This window comes from Dysidea avara, chromosome 6, assembly GCF_963678975.1.
Source record: "Dysidea avara chromosome 6, odDysAvar1.4, whole genome shotgun sequence".
Taxonomy (NCBI): domain Eukaryota; kingdom Metazoa; phylum Porifera; class Demospongiae; order Dictyoceratida; family Dysideidae; genus Dysidea; species Dysidea avara.
Window position 1 is genome coordinate 19,267,307 of NC_089277.1, and position 19,514 is coordinate 19,286,820.

The 19,514-nt window shown below is 37.2% G+C and overlaps 1 protein-coding gene across 1 annotated transcript in view; it reads left to right on the top strand.

The window, feature by feature from the left end:
- LOC136257781 (uncharacterized) overlaps positions 1-19,514 on the top strand; it is a 119,843-nt gene that overhangs the window by 92,430 nt on the left and 7,899 nt on the right. Inside the window, exons 13-16 of the mRNA XM_066051090.1 lie at positions 7,563-7,695; positions 8,014-11,631; positions 11,719-12,069; positions 18,444-18,629. Coding sequence (XP_065907162.1) covers positions 7,563-7,695; positions 8,014-11,631; positions 11,719-12,069; positions 18,444-18,629 — 4,288 coding nt within the window. The remainder of the gene's footprint in view (positions 1-7,562; positions 7,696-8,013; positions 11,632-11,718; positions 12,070-18,443; positions 18,630-19,514) is intronic.

Here is a 19,514-nt window from a genome sequence, read left to right on the forward strand (position 1 = left end):
AGCAGCAGCCTGTTGCCTAAAGCAACGATCATATTCCAACCACACGTCACCCTTGAATTCTCGGAAGGTGTGCAAAATAAGGTTTTGGTACCCTAGAAGGTCCAGGACTCTGGATGGACTCTTAAGTGATATTATGGCAGTGTATGTACCAAAGCACTGCAGCCACTCAACGATATCAGAGACCGTGTGGCGCTTGGGTTTGGTGGAGGAAGATTCATCATGTAGACTTTGACATTGATAGCCAAGGCACTCAGGGAGAAGATCACCCAGTTCAATGAAACAGCCCTGCTCAATATGCTGAACAAGTTTCCCAGGGACCGGTGGAAAAGCCGGTCCTAGGCCTGCGCCTAATATTCCAACATAATTGTGAGAATAATAGGTCAGCAATTTCGTGAGAATAATTCCGGATTAATAGGGTGGTTACAAGCATAATTTTAGAATTATCGGACATCCACGGGAATAATCGGTGGAATTAAGGGGCGTGCCTATTCTTGATTAGCTAGAAGAAAGTACTAAACTACTCAGAATGATAGATAGCTGGCATTATTATACGAGTGCTGGCTGAAAGGAGCTGAAAAACCTCTAAAAGATCGATATACTCTAATAGAACGTTCAAATACTCTAATAGAGCAGTCAGACCGTTTCATATTAACAATCTGCAGACAGCATCAGGGATTTAACTGCATGATTATCTGCAATTTTGAAACTTGTACATCTTATACCAGTGTATGCTCTTTAAGTCTTTCAACAAACATAATTATTAATATCATTATCCACTAAACTTATCATGTAGTTATAGCTACAGCTTTAATACACTGATAATTGAAAACTCTTTTGTTATACTAGTGATAGCTATTTTATGTCTGTTGTAATGGCTATAACCATAATGTGTAAGGTGGAATGCTTCATTTATGGCTAGCTATTAATTAATTAATTCTGCCGGACAAAACTACTTATATCAGCATCTTGAGAATTAAGTGACTATAGCTACAGAAACTAGCTAAGTGAGCATTATTATGGAATAATAGGCTAGATAAAAGAATAAAAATGAATAATAGGAGAAAATTTTGGGAAATTCTGGAAAGAATAATAGGTAAAATTTTGAGCATATTAGGCTCAGGCCTAGCCGGTCCAACATGTACAAGACTGGCTGTTGTGGCTTGAGAAGCAGAAGTTGGCAACTGGGAAGAGCTGGAATTAGTTGGTGGGGAAGGAAATTCTTCACTAATGAGAGGTACACTACCAGGAAGTTGACCAACAGCTATAAGAAGCAAAAAATAATAATAATAATAGAAATAGAAATGCATGCACAACAAAAGCACCAAATGCATACATCATCTAAGGTCACATCAATAAAGTGCACAGCATATTATAACAATAGCAACTAGACAAAGGATGTACATAACAGCAGGTGTAATAAGCAAGGTCACACTAACAGAGACTGCTGCAATACAAGGCATAGGCAGCTGCAATTACAACAAACACACAGAGCTGTAATACAAAAAAGTACACAGCTGCAATTACAAACGCACACACACACACACACACACACACACACACACACACACACACACACACACACACACACACACCTGCAATACAACACAAACTGTATGTAGCTAGCCTACAGCTGCAATAAACGATTCAGGTCATGCCAACAAGGTATATACAGCTTAGAATTAATGCCCACACTAACAACAATGGCATACCAAATATACAAACGCCACATTATAGATAATATATGCATATATTATCTATGGCCACACCAATATTATAATGTAAAGTGACACACCGATACAATGTAAAGCAACTTGGCACGCTAACCTGGTATGGATGATGATGCGGCATCTTGTATTGGCAGGGCCGCCCAGAGAAATTAAGGGGCCCAGGGCAAAGAGTTAAAGTGGGGCCTTTGACCCAAGTTGTAAGGTGAAGACCAAAAAAAAAAAAAAGGTCACAACCTGCTGGCAATGACAACAACTACCCATCACCAACCATATCTCCTTATCTATAAGCTTGCTACACTGCTCCTCTGAAGAATACTGTGACTGCTCTATTAAAGTATTTAGATCTGACTGCTCTATTAGAGTATATCGATCTTTTAAACAGGTATTCAGGGGGCCCTTCCTGGGGCCCTTTCAGGCTGGGGCCCCTTTCAGGCTGGGGCCCCTTTCAGGCTGGGGCCCGGGGCAAAATGCCCCAATTCCCCCCCCCCCCCTTGTGGGCGGCCCTGTGTATTGGAGAGGACCCGGGTGATGCAAGTGGACATGGCAAAGCTGCTACTACTGTTGCTTGAACCAGCATAGGTATATCACCAACTGTAAGTGGACAGTCACTGTCCGTATGTTTGTCTGGAGAAGGATGGCTTTCACTACTTCCGGTAAATGCGGTGGTGGAAGCCAAAGGTGTGGTAGAGGTGGTGGAGGCCTTAAAGGTTGAAGATGTCGAGGCATTCGTAATCCCTCTGGAGGACTCGGGCTGACCACGGACTCAGGTTGATGTGTGGACTCCCTGGTGCTATCTACATTTTGAGCAGCAGTGTACTTCCTCTTTGGCGGGCGAGACTCCAGAGAGAAGGACCATGGATGTCTGGATTGACGAGTCCTAGTGGAAGTGCATGGAGGCGGGTCTCTGGAACATGAAGAACGACTCTTGTCTGGTTGAGAAGTGCTTGACACCGGTTTGGACTTCTTCTTCGAAGGCATCGATAAAGAAATTTATCAAGCTGCAATTTCCACAGTTCAAAATTATAAATGATAGTGAGAGTGTGCATGTGCCTAAATTCTACCTAATGCCTACTGATGACACTGTAGTAGGATTGAGAAGCACCCATAGTTCACTTCCACCATTAACCTCATTTAAATCCTTTAAACTCCATTATGTATATATACATGGCAGAACTATCAACAAGGTGACTTTTATATACATGGCTGAATGCTGTCCACAAGTTGACTTGTTTATAACTGAGCTATCTACAGAGTAACTTGGGTAGCTGAACTCTATACCAAGTGACTTGTAATGTAACTAAGCACTCTACAATTTGTAAAGTACCTCAACTCTCCACTCCCTACAACGTAAAATGTTTGTAGCTGAACTCTTTATTTACTGACAATTTTATTGAAGAAGTATAAGCATTGTAAGCTTAGTGAAATTAATCTATTTATAGCTGGCAGTGATATAATACTAGCTGTCACATAAAGGGCACAGCACACTAATGCTGCAGTATCGTTTGAAAGGGATATAGCAGTGTAACCTCCAGACGCTAAGATATTTAATTCTACAAGTACACAAAAATGGAATTTTCAAGTAGAGTAGGGATCATAGCACATCGATAAAAAGTACTGAAACAAGCTGGAGTAGTGGATGATATTAAATCATAGTAAAACAATGGAATGTGTTATATCCCTACTGTGCTCAAGATACCATAGTAGGAATGCACAGTATGGATATAGCATTTCTTCTTGTTTTACTGTGATTTAATATCATGCACCACTCCAGCTTGTTTCAGTACTTTTTATTGATGTGCTATGGTCCCTACTCTAGTTGAAAATTCCAATTTTTTGTGTACTTGTTTGTTAACTTTTTTTGTAAATAATAATACTATTTATTATGACTGGTGAACCCACGCATACCACATCAAAATAAATAAATGGTGCTGTGTGCCCCAGCTATATCAATTATTGCCTGAAAAGTGAAGTATCCATTACTATTATTATTATTTGGAGGGGGGAGGGGCATGATTAAGCCCAAACAATTACAAATTATAAGTGATGTACAATCAAGTCTGAAAATGTAGTTAAAGTGTCCAGTTCAATTAATTGCGGTGACAGCGAATTTTATTTCCAGATGGTTCTTGGAAAGTAACTTGTCATGTAGGTGGTGGTGTTTGTTGGTGGCACAATCAAATGAAACGGATGATGATGTCTAGTGTGTCTGGTGGTGAATTGAATGCATTCTGGTAAGGATAAGAAGATTCCTCCATTCATTATTTGATAGAACAAATTAAGCCTCTGTTGCTATTACGCTTCATTGTTAGCTATGTTCAACTTGTTACACAGCATTTCGAATCAAGAACTGTTCAAAAAGGACCTCTACAATCCACGCATACCACATCAAAAGAAATGGTGCCGCATGCTCCAGTTATATCAATTATTGTCTAAAAGTGAAGTATCCATTACTCTTCGTTGTCAGCTCTGTTCAACTGGTTACACAGCAGTATGAATCAAGAACTGTTTGAAAAGCACTTCTGCAATCAAAGTAACCACCACTATGAAATACGGACGATGAAAATATGGATGATTTTCATTACAAAGGGAAGCCATCACATGCTACCACCAAATCAACATTTTTTGCTGTCACCAAAGATGAATGGGACACAAAGGAGGACACTGGTAAGTCCATGAAGAATGCATTGTACATACTGCAGTATGGCAAAAGGAACCTCTTGGGCTGAAGTGACGTTGAACAGTGAAAAAATCAAACCCGTATCCTTAGCCATTATCGAGTTACACTTGTCTGAAGTCATCAGTCAGGCAGTCAGTCAGTCAGTAGGTCAGTAGAAATTCCTAAATTCTGTAGTAAGTTGTTAAAAGCATTTCGGGTCGATGTTACTTTAAGCTTGTTTGGGCTTAGTTTTACCTAACTAATAGTGCCTCATCATCATCATCAGGGAAAATTGAGGCTGGTTTTTGGGAGAAGTTTTTTTCATGGGCCGTGCCTACACCTTTGTAGTCCCTACTATACAGTGCTATCGTACTGCATGATTAGCCTAAATAATGTTCAAATAACAAGAAAAGATAAAACCACAACCAGCAATAATCTTGTAGCTGCTTTCATTTCAAAATGCAGCATTGCAATATAATATACAGTGATCACATTTTGTTTGTTCTGCAGTCATTTAAAATAGGAAAAGTAGAGCTTGATCAAGTAAGGCCCAAGACATTGCAGTTCTGTTAACTTTACAGATTCCTAAATTTCACAAGAATAATGTTTAAAGCATTTCAACCCAAGTATCAAGTTTGTAGCTACATCTGAAACTACCTACTAGTTATATATTCAACTAAAAGAAGTTACTCTCAGAATAGCCCTTCAAGAAGAGTTGATGTTGTGGTACATTGAAGTTATAGAATTTTAACTTTTAAACAATTGATGTTGATGAGATAGCAGTGCATAGGACAAGAAGAAGAGGTTCAATTTCAGCATACACAATGGTCTTTGTTCCTTATAGTTTAGAAGAGTTTTAATAATGAATGTTCTATTAGAGTGACTGTTCTATTAGAGTATTTAAATTTTTAGCTGGTTTTAAATAGTTATACCTCTGAAATTTAATTTTTACTCCCTATTGTTGATTCCTAGAAGATTTCTTGCTCTTTCCATGTCCATAACTGCTTAAGATGCAATTACACCTGTGCTGTAACATCTAGCTATCACATATTATATTACAGTAAAACTTTGGAGAGAGTGCTTCAGCATCCCATGCATCCCCTAAATCTGCCCCTGCATAGGGTGACTTGTATGTAGCTGAACTCTCTACAGGGTGACTTATGTCGTAGCGGCACTTTCTACAGAGTGAATTGTAACATAGCTGACTCTCTACAGGATGACTTGTTATGTAGCTAAATTCTCTAAATAGTAAATTGTTTGTAGCTGCACTCTTTACGAAGCTGAACTTTCTAAATAGTGACTTATAACATTGCTGAGCTCTTTACAAGATGACTGGTAATGTAGCTGAATTCTCTCCAAGATGACTTGAACCTACTCCTGAAAAGCCTGTACTAATGGTTTGCCTGGTAAGTGTAGCAAACAATTGTTTTTTGCTTGATCATGTAATTGTTACACAGTATTTGTTTTGTGATGTATCATCATGGTCTCTAATATTATTTTTCCAAACCACAAGACATTTGAGGTTCGATAGTTAACCTATTAACATACTGATTTCAACTTCTTCCTGTTATCCTGTAGGTGTGACAATAATATTATAGAGGTCATATATTGGTCATAATGCAACAACAAACAAAAAATTATGTTAAAAGGTATGCAATTATAAACAAAAAAGAAGTGATATCTATAGCAAGCTGTGCAACCCTGAAAAAGCTATAGTGAAAAATATGTAAAGTCAAAGGTGGTTCCCAAGAAATGACTGTAATGATGTTTATGCCATTCATTTTTGATGATCATACTGATCATTTAAAATATTTGACATTAACATCATAGGCTGCCACTTTTGATTTCATATTTTTTTAACCCTGGTTGTTTTGGGGACTACACCCTTATTTACAGCTTGGTATAAATTAGATTTATAGCTACATGAATGGGTGACTAAATATCAAGGCACTCTAATAAAACCGTCACTGCATGTTGAAAATATTACATTCAGAAATGTATTTGATACTCTAATAGAGCAGTCAAGATACATTTAAAAGATCTTTTTATTGCATATAATGGGGCAAGATTGAGCATAGTAGAAGAAAATTTGGAGCTGATCTCTCAAAAGCATACAGTAATACATTTAGGCGCAGGCCCATTTGTGACTGGATTATGAAAAACCATCCTTATGAGTGCATTGTTGATTCAGAGAAAAATGTATTTTAGTAATTTAAAGCTTTGTTACTCACCAGCCTTGGCAGCTACACGTTTGGATTTTTCAGCAATAATGGAACAATTCACAACAACCTTTAAGAGCAGTTAGTGGCCAAGGTAACCCCTGTAGAGTTTCAGATAGGTTTTTTCACCAGTGTAGCTGCATCACAAGTCCTCAAAAAGAGGTGGAGGGTGGGGGGTGGCAGGGTGGGCAAGAGGTAGACTACAAAATGGATGCGAATGGTAACTGAAGGCAGCAGACCACAAAACAGCCCATCAGAGACAGGAAATAGACTGAAATTGCACAAAACAGACATACATCACACATTCAGCTCCCTGATCATCTGTCCAGAGTGTATGAACCCCCAAAACACTTCCCTGTTGTTCACAGACCTGTACAGACATCTGGTGTGGTTATAAAGGCCACCAGAGAACAGTCCACCAAAAGCAGACCGACAAGTTGAAGGCGAGTTTGATATGGAAATTGCTAGCCTGATAGTGCAGCAACGTCATGCTGGTGTTATTTCACTTTTGGCTATTGCACCCAGATGGTTGATTTTGCTAAATCCAGTCACATTTATGAATATCACTACTGAACTTTTGGAGTTTTGTGCATTCTAATTTACACTAGCCTCAATCGCAAACTTGACATGTGTGTGCAATGCACATGCAAAATTACCTGCAACAATGTATACTATGTGATTGGATTTGCAAAAAGGGTCTTCCACACACATCTAATTTACTAACTTGATGATTCATAACTTTAGATTGCAAAAGCTATTACCTTGAAATTTGAGCAACAATGTAGTTTAATAATGGATGGAGAAAAATACAAGCGTGTATGTGTCTTGAGAGCTTAGTTGTGGAAGTCCCATTTTCACAATTCCAGTCACATACGCACATTGTATTTTACAGATATAAATGAATGTAACAGAATATATTTTAGAGTTCAGAACATGGGCAATATCTTTGTATTGATGTAGGTATTTAATCAAAGACGCAGACAAACTTGGTATGCTTACCTTGTTGGTTCAATCGAGCTGGAAGTTACTGTACACAATTATGGTAAACTTAAATTTACTAATGATACTGGACCTTCACTTTTACTCAGTGGAAGTGAGTACAATATTAGTATAGTACTGTATGTGTGCGTGCGTGTATAGTGTATATTGCATTGGGGAATCGAAATACAAAAGAAGTATAGAGCCCATAACATATTAGTTGTGAGAAGATGTGACCTTCAAAATAAAAATGGGGTGAAGGATTAAATGTAGTAGCCAAAATGTTTGCAATGTTAATGATACAAGGATTTCTTAAAATTGTTGTATTTTTAAATAAAAACCAAATGTGTCAAAGCCAGGTTTTGTCAAATTCAGTCATGTATAGTAGGTACAGATAATACTAATGGACATGAACCTTCCATATATCCTATAGGTAGTGATACATGCAATGGATGTCCAGACTCAAAGGGATTTGCACTCAAACTAGTTTACCACCTGGATGGCACGTCTAAGTCACCTGATTTATTCACTGCTTTGTTACTAGTACCACCAGAAGAACAATTTGGATTACGTACACAGTTTAGTTGTCCACTTGATATTTTTGTATTCATAAATGATGATGACCATGATGTAGAAGCAATTAGCATTGCATCGTCTTGCCTTGGTCTTAATCTGGGATTATTTCCAATCATTGGTTTGGAATCCCACTTATACATTTTTGAAAAGTGCCGAGCAAGCCCATTTTGTTCAGTTTTAAAGTTCACAGATACTTTTGTTGTTTGGGGTACATTTCCTCAGCATGTACAGAGTGTTAATTTGGGAAATTTTATTCAATTGTTACCAGCATCAGATTCTAACAGAACTGCATTATATGCCACATTCACAAAAGATTCCAATGTCATGCATGCCACGTTGTTAAATGTGAAACTGTTACTGTTTGAGATAGATTTTAATTGCACGGCTACCATTGATGACCAGCAGTTACATTTTGAAAAAATTGTCAAGTTGTTTAACAGATATCCTGCAAAACTCACTGGAAAAATTAAGCAAACAAATGACTGGAACAATGCTATTATAGACATTTATGGATATTTCTTGACCATTACTAATAACATTCCAGAATTGCTATGTAAGGAAATGAAAATGTACATTGGTTTGTCTTACAATCATTCCAGTAAGAGAGTTAAAATAGCTGAGACAAAGTACAGTACAGCTATACAGCAATTTTCTGCAGCACAGAGAACTTACCAAGAAAGAGAAGCAAATAAGACTGAAAGTGCCAGCCTCCTTCAAACAACAGAGAATAAACTTTTAGAAATACAGAGTAATATAAAATCATTGGAAGAAAAATTGGAAATGGCTGGTGATGAATTCTATAACATAAAAGAGACTATTGAAATGTTGACAAACAGATGCTCTATTAACCAATGTGCTGATGAGGAGCTATGCGTTCCACAAGATGCTTTCATGCCACACTTACAAAATGTAAGCACACCAATTCTAGATTCTTGTACAGTTGCATGCACAAGAAAAACAGATACATTGGATGTAGTGGGTTTTAGAGATGATACAACATGGCAGTATGAACCACAACAACAATGTTCAATGTCTCCTAATTGTAGAATAATGGAGTGCCATATTCAAACTAAGTGTACAGATGAATACATTAGTACACCTAGAACATCAGAGATGCCAACAATTGATGTAATGGTAGTAGATGAAAATGTAACCTGTAATGAGCCATGTCCTGAAGGACAAGTCTATACATCTGTGGAAATTCCACACACTGAAAATGTTGGATGCAAAATTAATGACAGTGCTGTAGCATGCATCATTGCACGTACAGCAGAAAATGATAAATGTCTACATGAAAGAAAAACTGTGTATGAGCAATTAAGTAACCTTAACCATGCCCAAACTGTACTTTTAGAAGCACTGGATGAAGCTAAAGAAAATGAAGCTGCTACAAAACTGCAAGTGATGCTTAATAAGGTAAAACACAAACTAAATGAACACCAGTTTAATGTAAGCAAGGTAGCATTGAGGGAAAAGGAAATTGCTTTAAATATTGCTAACTCCACATATCAACAAATAGAACAACAAAACCCACTTGATTTACTGGAAAAAATTACAAATGTAAGTATCTGTGGGGCCTCACCTATGGCATACCTTAAAATAAAATCTGTAGATTTCAGTACTGCTATTACTACAGAGTCACCAGCAATACTTGAAACAGATGTTAAAATTTTTATTCCATCTCTCAACAAGCATTTATTGAAAAAGTCTTATATAAACTTCCAAAATATTAATGCATCATTGTGGGAAGTAGCAGTAGCCATAACTGAAGAAATATTGGATCAAAAACTTGCTTCTAGGCGACAGTACAGAAATCTTTATAACACAAACTCTAAGGATTCAGTTCAAGTACTGTTCCAAAAAAGATGCACCGACATTAAGAATACACGGACCTATGTTAAGGAACTTAATGCATCAATTTCCTCTGTAGCCACAATTGCTATTTCATCAATGCTTGAATTTGATAAAAATGTCATTGAGATTGAAAAAACTATTGATAGCATAACTACTTCAAATAATTCTGCTGCCAACAGGTCTAAAACAGCTGATGAATTGAAGAAATTGATGAAAGAATATATAATGAACAACAAGTACATAGCAAACACTTTGCAGCTTGATTTGTTTCAATCTTGGCAAGCAAAGATGGAGTATCTTCATAATCAAACAAAGAGTGCTGCAGGATTTTCTTGTTTAGGGTTTTCAGACTGTTTGCAAGAAGTGGTTGATACTTTGGATTATCTAGTAATTGGTAGTCCATTACGGAATTTTAAGGATGCAATTGCTTTTGCTAGTGCTCAACAGGATTTACTAGATTTAGCATTATTACAGAATTATAGTATTATTTCAGCTATTGCTAATGCACAAAAAATATATAAAATAGCAAATGATCCGATTCTCTACAATTACTGGTGTGCCAATCCACCCAATATAACTGTTCAACCACCAAAACGTATTGCTGCTAGAGAAAACACTACAGTAGAGTTAACATGTAAAGCCAAGGTAGAGGAACATACTATGTATCAATGGAAAAGGAACTCTGTACAAATGCCCAACCAAATAAATAGTACCCTTGTTCTAAAGGAGATCAAACTGAGTGACAGTGGAAATTACACATGCGTTGTTACTAATCAGGTGTCCAGTGTTACCAGTATAAATGCTTTTGTAGAAGTGCAACGACTCCCATCTTTTCTCCTTCAACCTAAAGATGTAGATGTGTACTTTAGCAGCATGAATGGAGCCATCTTTAAAAGTAATGCCACTGGGATTCCTAATCCAGGTTATAGATGGTATTTTCAACCCAAGGGAGCTACAAATTTCACTGCAATGCCTGGGGGAAATCGAAATGAGCTTGTAATTGTAGCTGCATTACCAGAAAATGAAGGATCTTATTATTGTGAAGCATTTAATGAACAAGGTAATGTAATGTCCAGGATCGCTAACTTAACAGTGTTGGAATCTACTGTAGTTCAGGCAGCTCGAACTGTTCATCTCAACTTCACCAAACTTGACACTGCTATTAATTCTACATTTTCTCAAGGTTTAGGATCTGGTGAAGGTGATAGTGGCAGTGAACGTAATGTTAATATTACATTAACATCAACTACAATAACAGCACTGCAAAGAGAAATTGTTACTACATTACACATGCTACTATCATTTGATTCAACATCAATGGAAAATATCACAATGGTACCTTTATCTGCTACAACTATTAGGGTTTCTTTTATGCTTTACAGTAAAAATATTAGCTATCCAGAGAATCTATTATCAGAAATAAACCAGTTGGCTCCAAAAGCCAGAATGGAGTGGTTAGCAGTTTGGGAAAAATTGCAGGAAGTACTTGCTATATCTGAATTTTTTATTAGCGATGGAGTGGAAAAATATAAAAGTGACCCATCATCATTAAAATTTGACATGTTGCAATTTGTTTGCCCACCTGGAAGAGAAGTGTCAGCTGTGAACAACCTTTTATGTGGTATGAAATATTATACATACTGTTAAGTTTGTAATAAAATGCAACCTACATGATGATTTTTGTAGTATCTTTTATTTTTATATGTAGTGAGTTGTCCACCAGGAAATTATCAAGTATTTATTAAGGAAAAGTTGATATATGATGATGGATATGTGGTGAGATATTTAGTTCCAAAGTGCAGAATGTGTCCACTTGGCAATTATCAAGCTTTACAAGGCCAAATTTCATGCAAACAATGTCCACTTGGTTACACAACTCTAACCACTGGTGCAAGACTAAAAGATAACTGTTTGAAACAGTGTTATGCTGGAAGTTTTTCTCAAACAGGTGTTGTACCATGTACAGCTTGCCCTGATGGAACATATTCATTTGCTGATGGCTCTACGTCATGTTCTGATTGTAGCACTGATGGTGTATCTTGTCCTGGCAACAAAAATGGTGAGGATAATGAGGTGTAATTGTATGCAAATTTGTAGTGTTCTGGATTAAATTAATATGTGCTACAAGTATCTATAAACATTGCATTGTAAGTGACTGCTGTACAATTTTACAGTCCTGTAGCCTCAAAAGCAGCACATAACTACATACAGTATGCTATGCATACAAATGTAGAAAAATTGTATTTAAGAAGTGATCGTGTATGAGCAATGAAATAAGGAAGGTCATCTATACTTCCAGCTATACTATTTATTTTATGGCTTTTTAATGCAGCAAGTCTGCATTAACAGGCTATGGTCAAGCTGCCCACAGCCTGAGTCCATGTATAGTACAATAATTAACTACACATACAATTACAGATTGATTACAACTACTGTATCTACTTATATCTGAAACAAAGCGGAATGGGCACATCACTTCCAATAATTGAAAGTTGGGGCGCATGCTAAGTTGCTCAATTGATTTTTATTAGTAATAGTTAGAGACCTACCACGAGGATCTTCATGATTTTAAAAACCCGAGGCAAAGCCGAGGGTCTTTAAAGCCATTTAATTCATGATTTTAAAAACCCGAGGCAAAGCCGAGGGTTTTTAAAGCCATGAAGATCTGAGTGGGCGGTCTTTAACTGACTTAGAAAATTGTGTGGGTGTATTTATACTAGTAGATGGATGGATTGATTGTGGGTTTAGTAAAGCATAATGATGTCATCATATCTATACTAGTAGATAGATTGATTGATTGTGGGTTGAGTAAATCATCATCATGTCATCATATCTCGCAAACCCACAATCACTTTTCACATTGTTGTATATAAAAGAGAGCTCACTGATCTGCTCTGCCTCCTCAGGGAGGCATAGCAGATCAGTGATCAATAGTGAGATCTGCAGTGCTACTCAACACATCAGTGATCAATAGTGAGGTGTACTGTGTGTGTTGACTCCCTCAACTGGAGATAGGAGGTCTCTAACCATTTTAGAGAACAGGTCTCTATTGGATTTTAAAGACTTCATTATCTCCCAAAGATCAAGGGTTTTATGCATACCATTTTCTAACATCTGACTAGCACCATTCTTTCCTTTGATGTGGTATGTATTGTTTCAATAGTCATCAGTAAGTTACAGTACAAAAAAGTAAACAAATTAGTGTAAGTAAAAATTAGAAATATTACAGAGATTTTAGAAATAACAAGTTGGTGCTATGCTACTTCTAAAAAACCAGGTGCCCATGCAGTTAATACTATCCCATTCTAACTAAATAGGCAATTAATCAACCATGTCTATCATGCTATTGCTATTGTTAATTCAGCTAGATAATTAGATCTAATCAAAAACAGCCAAGCTGTAAAAAAGGTGTGGCCCCTAAAAGGGTATGGTGATAAAAGATGTTAAATCCAAGGTGGCAGCCAAGAAATGGCTGTGATGGTAGGTAAAAATTTTAATAACAATTCAGGTGAATTTGGTGCTGAAACACAAATTCACCTGAATTGTCATTATTAAAAGTTTTACCATTAACCTACCATCACAGCCATTTGCTGGCCGCAACCTTGGATTTCACACTTTTTTTCACCATATGGGCCGTACCTTTTTTTTTTTACAGTTTGGCTAGATTTATTATACAGCTTTTACTGTCAACTATAAGAAGTTATAGTCTGCACACGTAATCAGTATTTAATTTTTGTTTGAGGTTCTTTTCAAAATAAGTAGACAATTGTTTAGCTCAGAATGGTGCAGGTGTTTAAAAAACACTATGGACAAGCATACAATAGCATAATTCTACACATATTTAGGTGGTATTCCTAGATTCTAGTACTTCTCTGTAAAATTTAACTTGTGCATGAGCTTGGAGCAGGAAAATAAGACTATGGGTTTGCAGCACTGATATACAGCGTATAGTTACAGTGTAATAGGATTCTCATATTGATTCAAAATGATAACAATTAAGGGTATTGATAAAAACTCTAATAGAGTAATCAGATTATTCTATTAGAGCAGTCAGATTATTCTAATAGAGCAGTCAAAACTACTCTAACAGAAAATTCATAACAGAATTTTTAAAAAGGCAGTGGTTACTGAACCGAAAGTCGGTTCAATAATGTACCAGCTATTGAACCAACAGTAAAACTGGATACTAACAAAAAAGTATAGTGTCTGTGTAGTAACTACCAGCGGTGCTACCACTGTTGGCTCCACAACTCCTTTACTTTTTTAATCCCGCAAACGCGACTCAAGAAGTAGGATGTACTATAGTAAGAAGAAAATAACCTAAAGGTGAAGAAGAAACCAAAGCTGAACCTGACAGTGAAACTTGGACAGAAATAACAACAACAAAAAGTGCAGCATTCAGGGTTTGAATAAACTCTGGACCATCAGTGTGATGGTTCTGTGTAGTAGCTATCAGTTGTGCTGTTAGCTCCCCAACTCCCTTACTTTTCTATCCTATAAATGTGACTAAATAAGAAGAACATAACCTAAAGGTGAAAAAGAAACCAAAGCTGAACCTGACTAACACTAGTACTATTTGTCGCGTGCCCTAAAATTGAATACTTGGGTTATCTAGTTGACATGTGCCCTAAAGTCAAATACTCGAGGCATACAAACCCTAACTAGTGTGCTTGATACTCGAGTAAATTAATGACTGTCAGTTTAGCTGTGTTATCCATGAAAAAACCTTTCGGTTCAGTAACCACTTCCTTTAAAAAAATGGTATCAAAGATTAATGATTAACTTGATTTAGTGGTTTACATTTGCCTTTGTTAATTAGTTAGAAAAATAACCATACAATGCCTTTATATCAATTTCCTTAATTAAATAGTACAGAAATACATCACATGTATAACACAGCACTGTATATATAACATATTTATTGATAATTGCGTGGGCGTGTAATTTTTAAAATAATAAACGGTCCATAACTCAGGAACAGATTAAGCTACAGACTTGGAATAAACATTGGAATGTTCTGCTCAACGAGACCTATAATTTGGTACCTTACGTGTACATGTTAGATTAATGCTACATAATATATTGGCAAATAACCTTATTTTTCAACATAAATATGGCCGTAAAGGTCACTAAAGGTCAAATCTCAGATGCCCCTATAGCTAAAAATTTTAATAAGGGTAAAATCTACCATTGCAGGGGCGGATCCGGGAGGGGGGGGGGGGGGGGGGGCTTTGGGGGCTGAAGCCCCCCCCCTTCATATTTAGGCTTTACTTGATCAATATGCTGAGTATTATAATGAAATTTTGTCTTAGCATAATTATATGATCACATAATACAAATATTCATAAAACCACCTTATAAACATCTTTCCAAGGTATTATCAGTGGATTTATGCTAAAGTTTATGCAACAAGGACCCGGATCAGCATTGGAGGTGTACAAGATCGAGATATTCTAATAGAGCAGTCAACTGACTACTCTAATAGAACATTCACTGGAAACATGTAGTTGGTTCTGTTATGGAATTTTTCCAAATCTGCCTGCACCTATACATACAATGAAGTGCATTGGTCTGTTTAAAGGGCTTCATTCATCTACTTGTGTAGTTAATATGTATGGCAATACTTAATTCAGGTACACAATTTCCATTGAAAATGCTCTCAGATTCAATCTTGTATTGTTCAAATTTCAAAATTTTCCACTTTCAACATTCTTATTCTAACATGCACTTATTCAGTGTTGTGCTATTGTGAGAGGAGTGCATCATGTACTTGGTTGTCTGTACCTACCCAAACTTTTCCATTAGCAAAATGCTTCAGAGAGCCATACCTATAATCTAAAGGCAGTATATAAAATATCTACAGGCAGAAAATATTATGAATTTTATGTGGAAACATCTCCAAATTGCAGTATTTTAGCAACTATTTTTCAAATTTTTTCTGGGGGGCATGTGCCCCCCAGGCCCCCCTAGTTCCAGCATGCGAAACACCTCTACCCAAGAGATTAGACCTTGAGGTAGCCCCCCCCCCCCCCCCCCCCCCTTTTATAAATCCTAGATCCACCCCTGCATTGTGCCAAATATTATGCTTTTATCATCAAAAGCACAATTCTTTCACCAATCTGCTGTACTACTAGGCCCGGGGCAAATACAACTAGGCCCGGGGCAAATACAACTAAGTACAATCACCAACGGGACAACCTACCAATAAGGCAGTGCATGACCAGTACAGTGTGTGTGTGTGTGTGTGTGTGTGTGTGTGTGCGTTGGCACGTAAATGCAATTATAATCAGATGCTTAAGCTTTATTGGTATAATCAAGACAACAGCCACATGCACTCTAATATAATTATATACATATATAGCAGTCCCTCAGAATTCATACTTAATTAAGTCTAGGATATTAATTTATGTATCTGTACACAATTTGTGTCCTCCTCATGTGATACCAGTTGTTTAAATAAGGATGCGGGATCAGGGTGATGGATTAAGACTTGCCAAGGGTAGACCACGGTGATGTCCGGGACAAAGAAGCCGAGTATTTCTACTAGCTATGTGTCACACACAACCGCTATCTGACTCAGTCTGCTGAGTTACATTTTTAAGTATGAGATTGGCCAATATGTCAAAAAATGGTCAGAAGGTGTCTTGGATACACTGCAAGATGAAATAAAATGTGTAGTAGATCGCTGTGAAAGGTGGCAGTGTCTTCAAAGGAATACTCATGGATATGGCACATCAGTGGTGTGCAGACACTGAATGGTAGCTACAGTAGTGATTGGCACTTCACAGCAACAGGAGATAATATTTTATTTATTGTTTCTGGTACAAACACAGTACAAACAAACAATGCAAACAGTATTACAACATGAAAACATGTACACCTCTGTTAATAATCCACCTGAACGCATGTACTGGCAGCTGGCATGGCGACTTGGGACTTACAGCGGCACCTGACACTTGTCTAAATGAAGATCTGGATACAAACGATTAGTAGACAAGTTAGTAGTAGACCTGCGGATGGTCACTCGTGGTCGCTAATCTTCTCTGGGCCTTTAGAATCATGGGCATGGTGCCGGGCGTTATATAGAATTACACATTCGTTCAAGTCATCAGCACGAACAGGCGTAATTATTATACGTCTGTGCCTTTGTTCACCGGTGAGTCGAACCCCGTTAGTGCAAGTTCACAGGCCTTGTAGTTTTCCCAAACATTAATTATTTATTTAATTATATTTCATTATTATTATTTATGACGTAATTTTAACCACATTTCGTATTATTCTTAGTACTTGGTTGTATAATTATTATTTATTATTATTACTAGGACCGCGTCACATACAACCAAGTACATACACCAACGTGACAGCCCCCCAGTGAGGCTATTAGGTGGTGAAGGCATGATCCCCAAATCATCTCAATATGTCTCAGTAGTGACAGATATAACACAATAGTGGCATTGTAACTAAGGCCACCAGTAGCTAAGTGCCAGTACATCATTGGTGTGGTAATGGCACAGTGATGTGTACAAAGTATATGTATACAAAACATACAGGAGAGAACTATACATCATTGCATTATTGTATGCAGCAATACATTATAGGCAACATCGACAGATAAAAATTATTGGCCAATATACAGCACTGTATATCAACATCAACTAGAGTTACATAGGGTTCATCAGTGGTGTAGCAATGGCACAGTGATGCCGGGGTGACACACTATACGTATGCATACACAACTTTCAGGAGATAGCTACACGATACTGTAGGAGTATGCAAGCCAGATGAACCAGATAAAGGAAGACAGCCAAGCCAGCCAGAGTCTAGTAACTATGCCAAGTGAAAGGCAAAAAAGATTAAGCACGTATGGAATTTCCTGACACCAACACAAAGGAAGTTCGCCATGCCAGCTGCATAAGACAAAATTGTTTACTTGTATTTTATATGTAACTGTATTGTAAAGAGTGTGGCATATGTTTTAACGTTTTCTTGTATTGTTTATTTACGTCAATGAATCCACTGGCAGCTGGCATGGAGACTTGAGATGTTACAAACATAAAAACTTACTTGTAATCTTGTTTACACAAGTAGCTTCTGGCTCTCCTGCACGGGCATTGCTAATCTTCTCCTCCGCGCAATCTGTAAATAATTAAGCAAGGGTGTGGTACTGGGCGTTATATAGAATTACACGTATGGTCAAGTCATCAGCATGAACAGGAATGACGATTATACGTTTGTGCCTTCATTCACAGGCGAATCTATCCCCGGTTAGTTCATGTCTCTAGACCTCGTAGTTTTCTCAAACATTAATTATTATTTATTTATTATTTTATGACGTAATTTTAACCGCATTTCGTATTATTCTTAGTACTTGGTTGTAAATTATAACTCATTTAGTTGAGTGTAATTATAAGAAGCTATGCATGTACTTTATAGAAATATGTGAACCCCTCATTCTTGATAATGGGATGATTGACTGTCAATATGGAGACAATGGAGGTCCTAATGCTGGGGACATGTGTAGTTTTACATGTGATGCTGGATTTGACCTAAGTGGAAGTGCTTCTAGGACATGTTTTGAAAATGGAACATGGAGTGGGGAAATTGCAATGTGTACCAGCAGTAAGTTGTTCAGTGTTACATTATTATTGTGGTATGAGAAAATCTGTAGTAGTATTTTTGTACTTTGTATGTAACTTCTTAGTATAAATTACAGGGGCAGATCCAGGGTTTGGGAATGGAGGGAGGGGAAGGTGCACCAGAGTAGTAGGTATATAGATCATGGAACAGGGGGTCTGGAGAGCATAGCCCCCCCCCCCCAGAAGCTAATGCTATGTCATACGTGACTGAAAATTAAAATGTATACAGTGTTTAATGCACACAAATAATTTATTTTAATCATATTGCTTTCTAAGTGGGCTAAGAGGTATGGATAAGTGACAGGTATGACTATCCTAAATAATAGTTATACGGGCACAATGTGGAGTCTGAAATTTATAAACCCGAAGGCCTGAGCTGTAGTGCACAAGCGAAACGAGGGCGCTACTAAGGGCCTGGGGGTTTATATAATTCATAGACTCCACATTGTGCCCATATAACTGCTTTAGACTCTATTTCACATTACACTCAGATTACTTACCTCATCCATGGCTGTTTCTACTGTAGGTTCAGCAAAAGCGACTGGTTTTCTTGTAATAATACTAACGCCATGGTAACTATGCATGCTCACACGACAAAATAACTTTTGAAAAACCTGGGAAATTTTGACTGTTCATCAAAAAGCTTAATTTTGCATTACACCAGAATGGTGTAAGGCTTTATATAGATCTATACAGAAATTCAAGAAAATTCTTTTGAGTTTTAAGATAAGCGTGTGCTCTATTAGAGTATTATATTTCAGAAGGCTGTACAGGCACCTATGGAGAAATTGCTTTGATTCATCATATTTCGTCAAGTAAGATACCGACCAGTAACCAACAGGTATGGGTATAAAGTAACAAAAGCCAT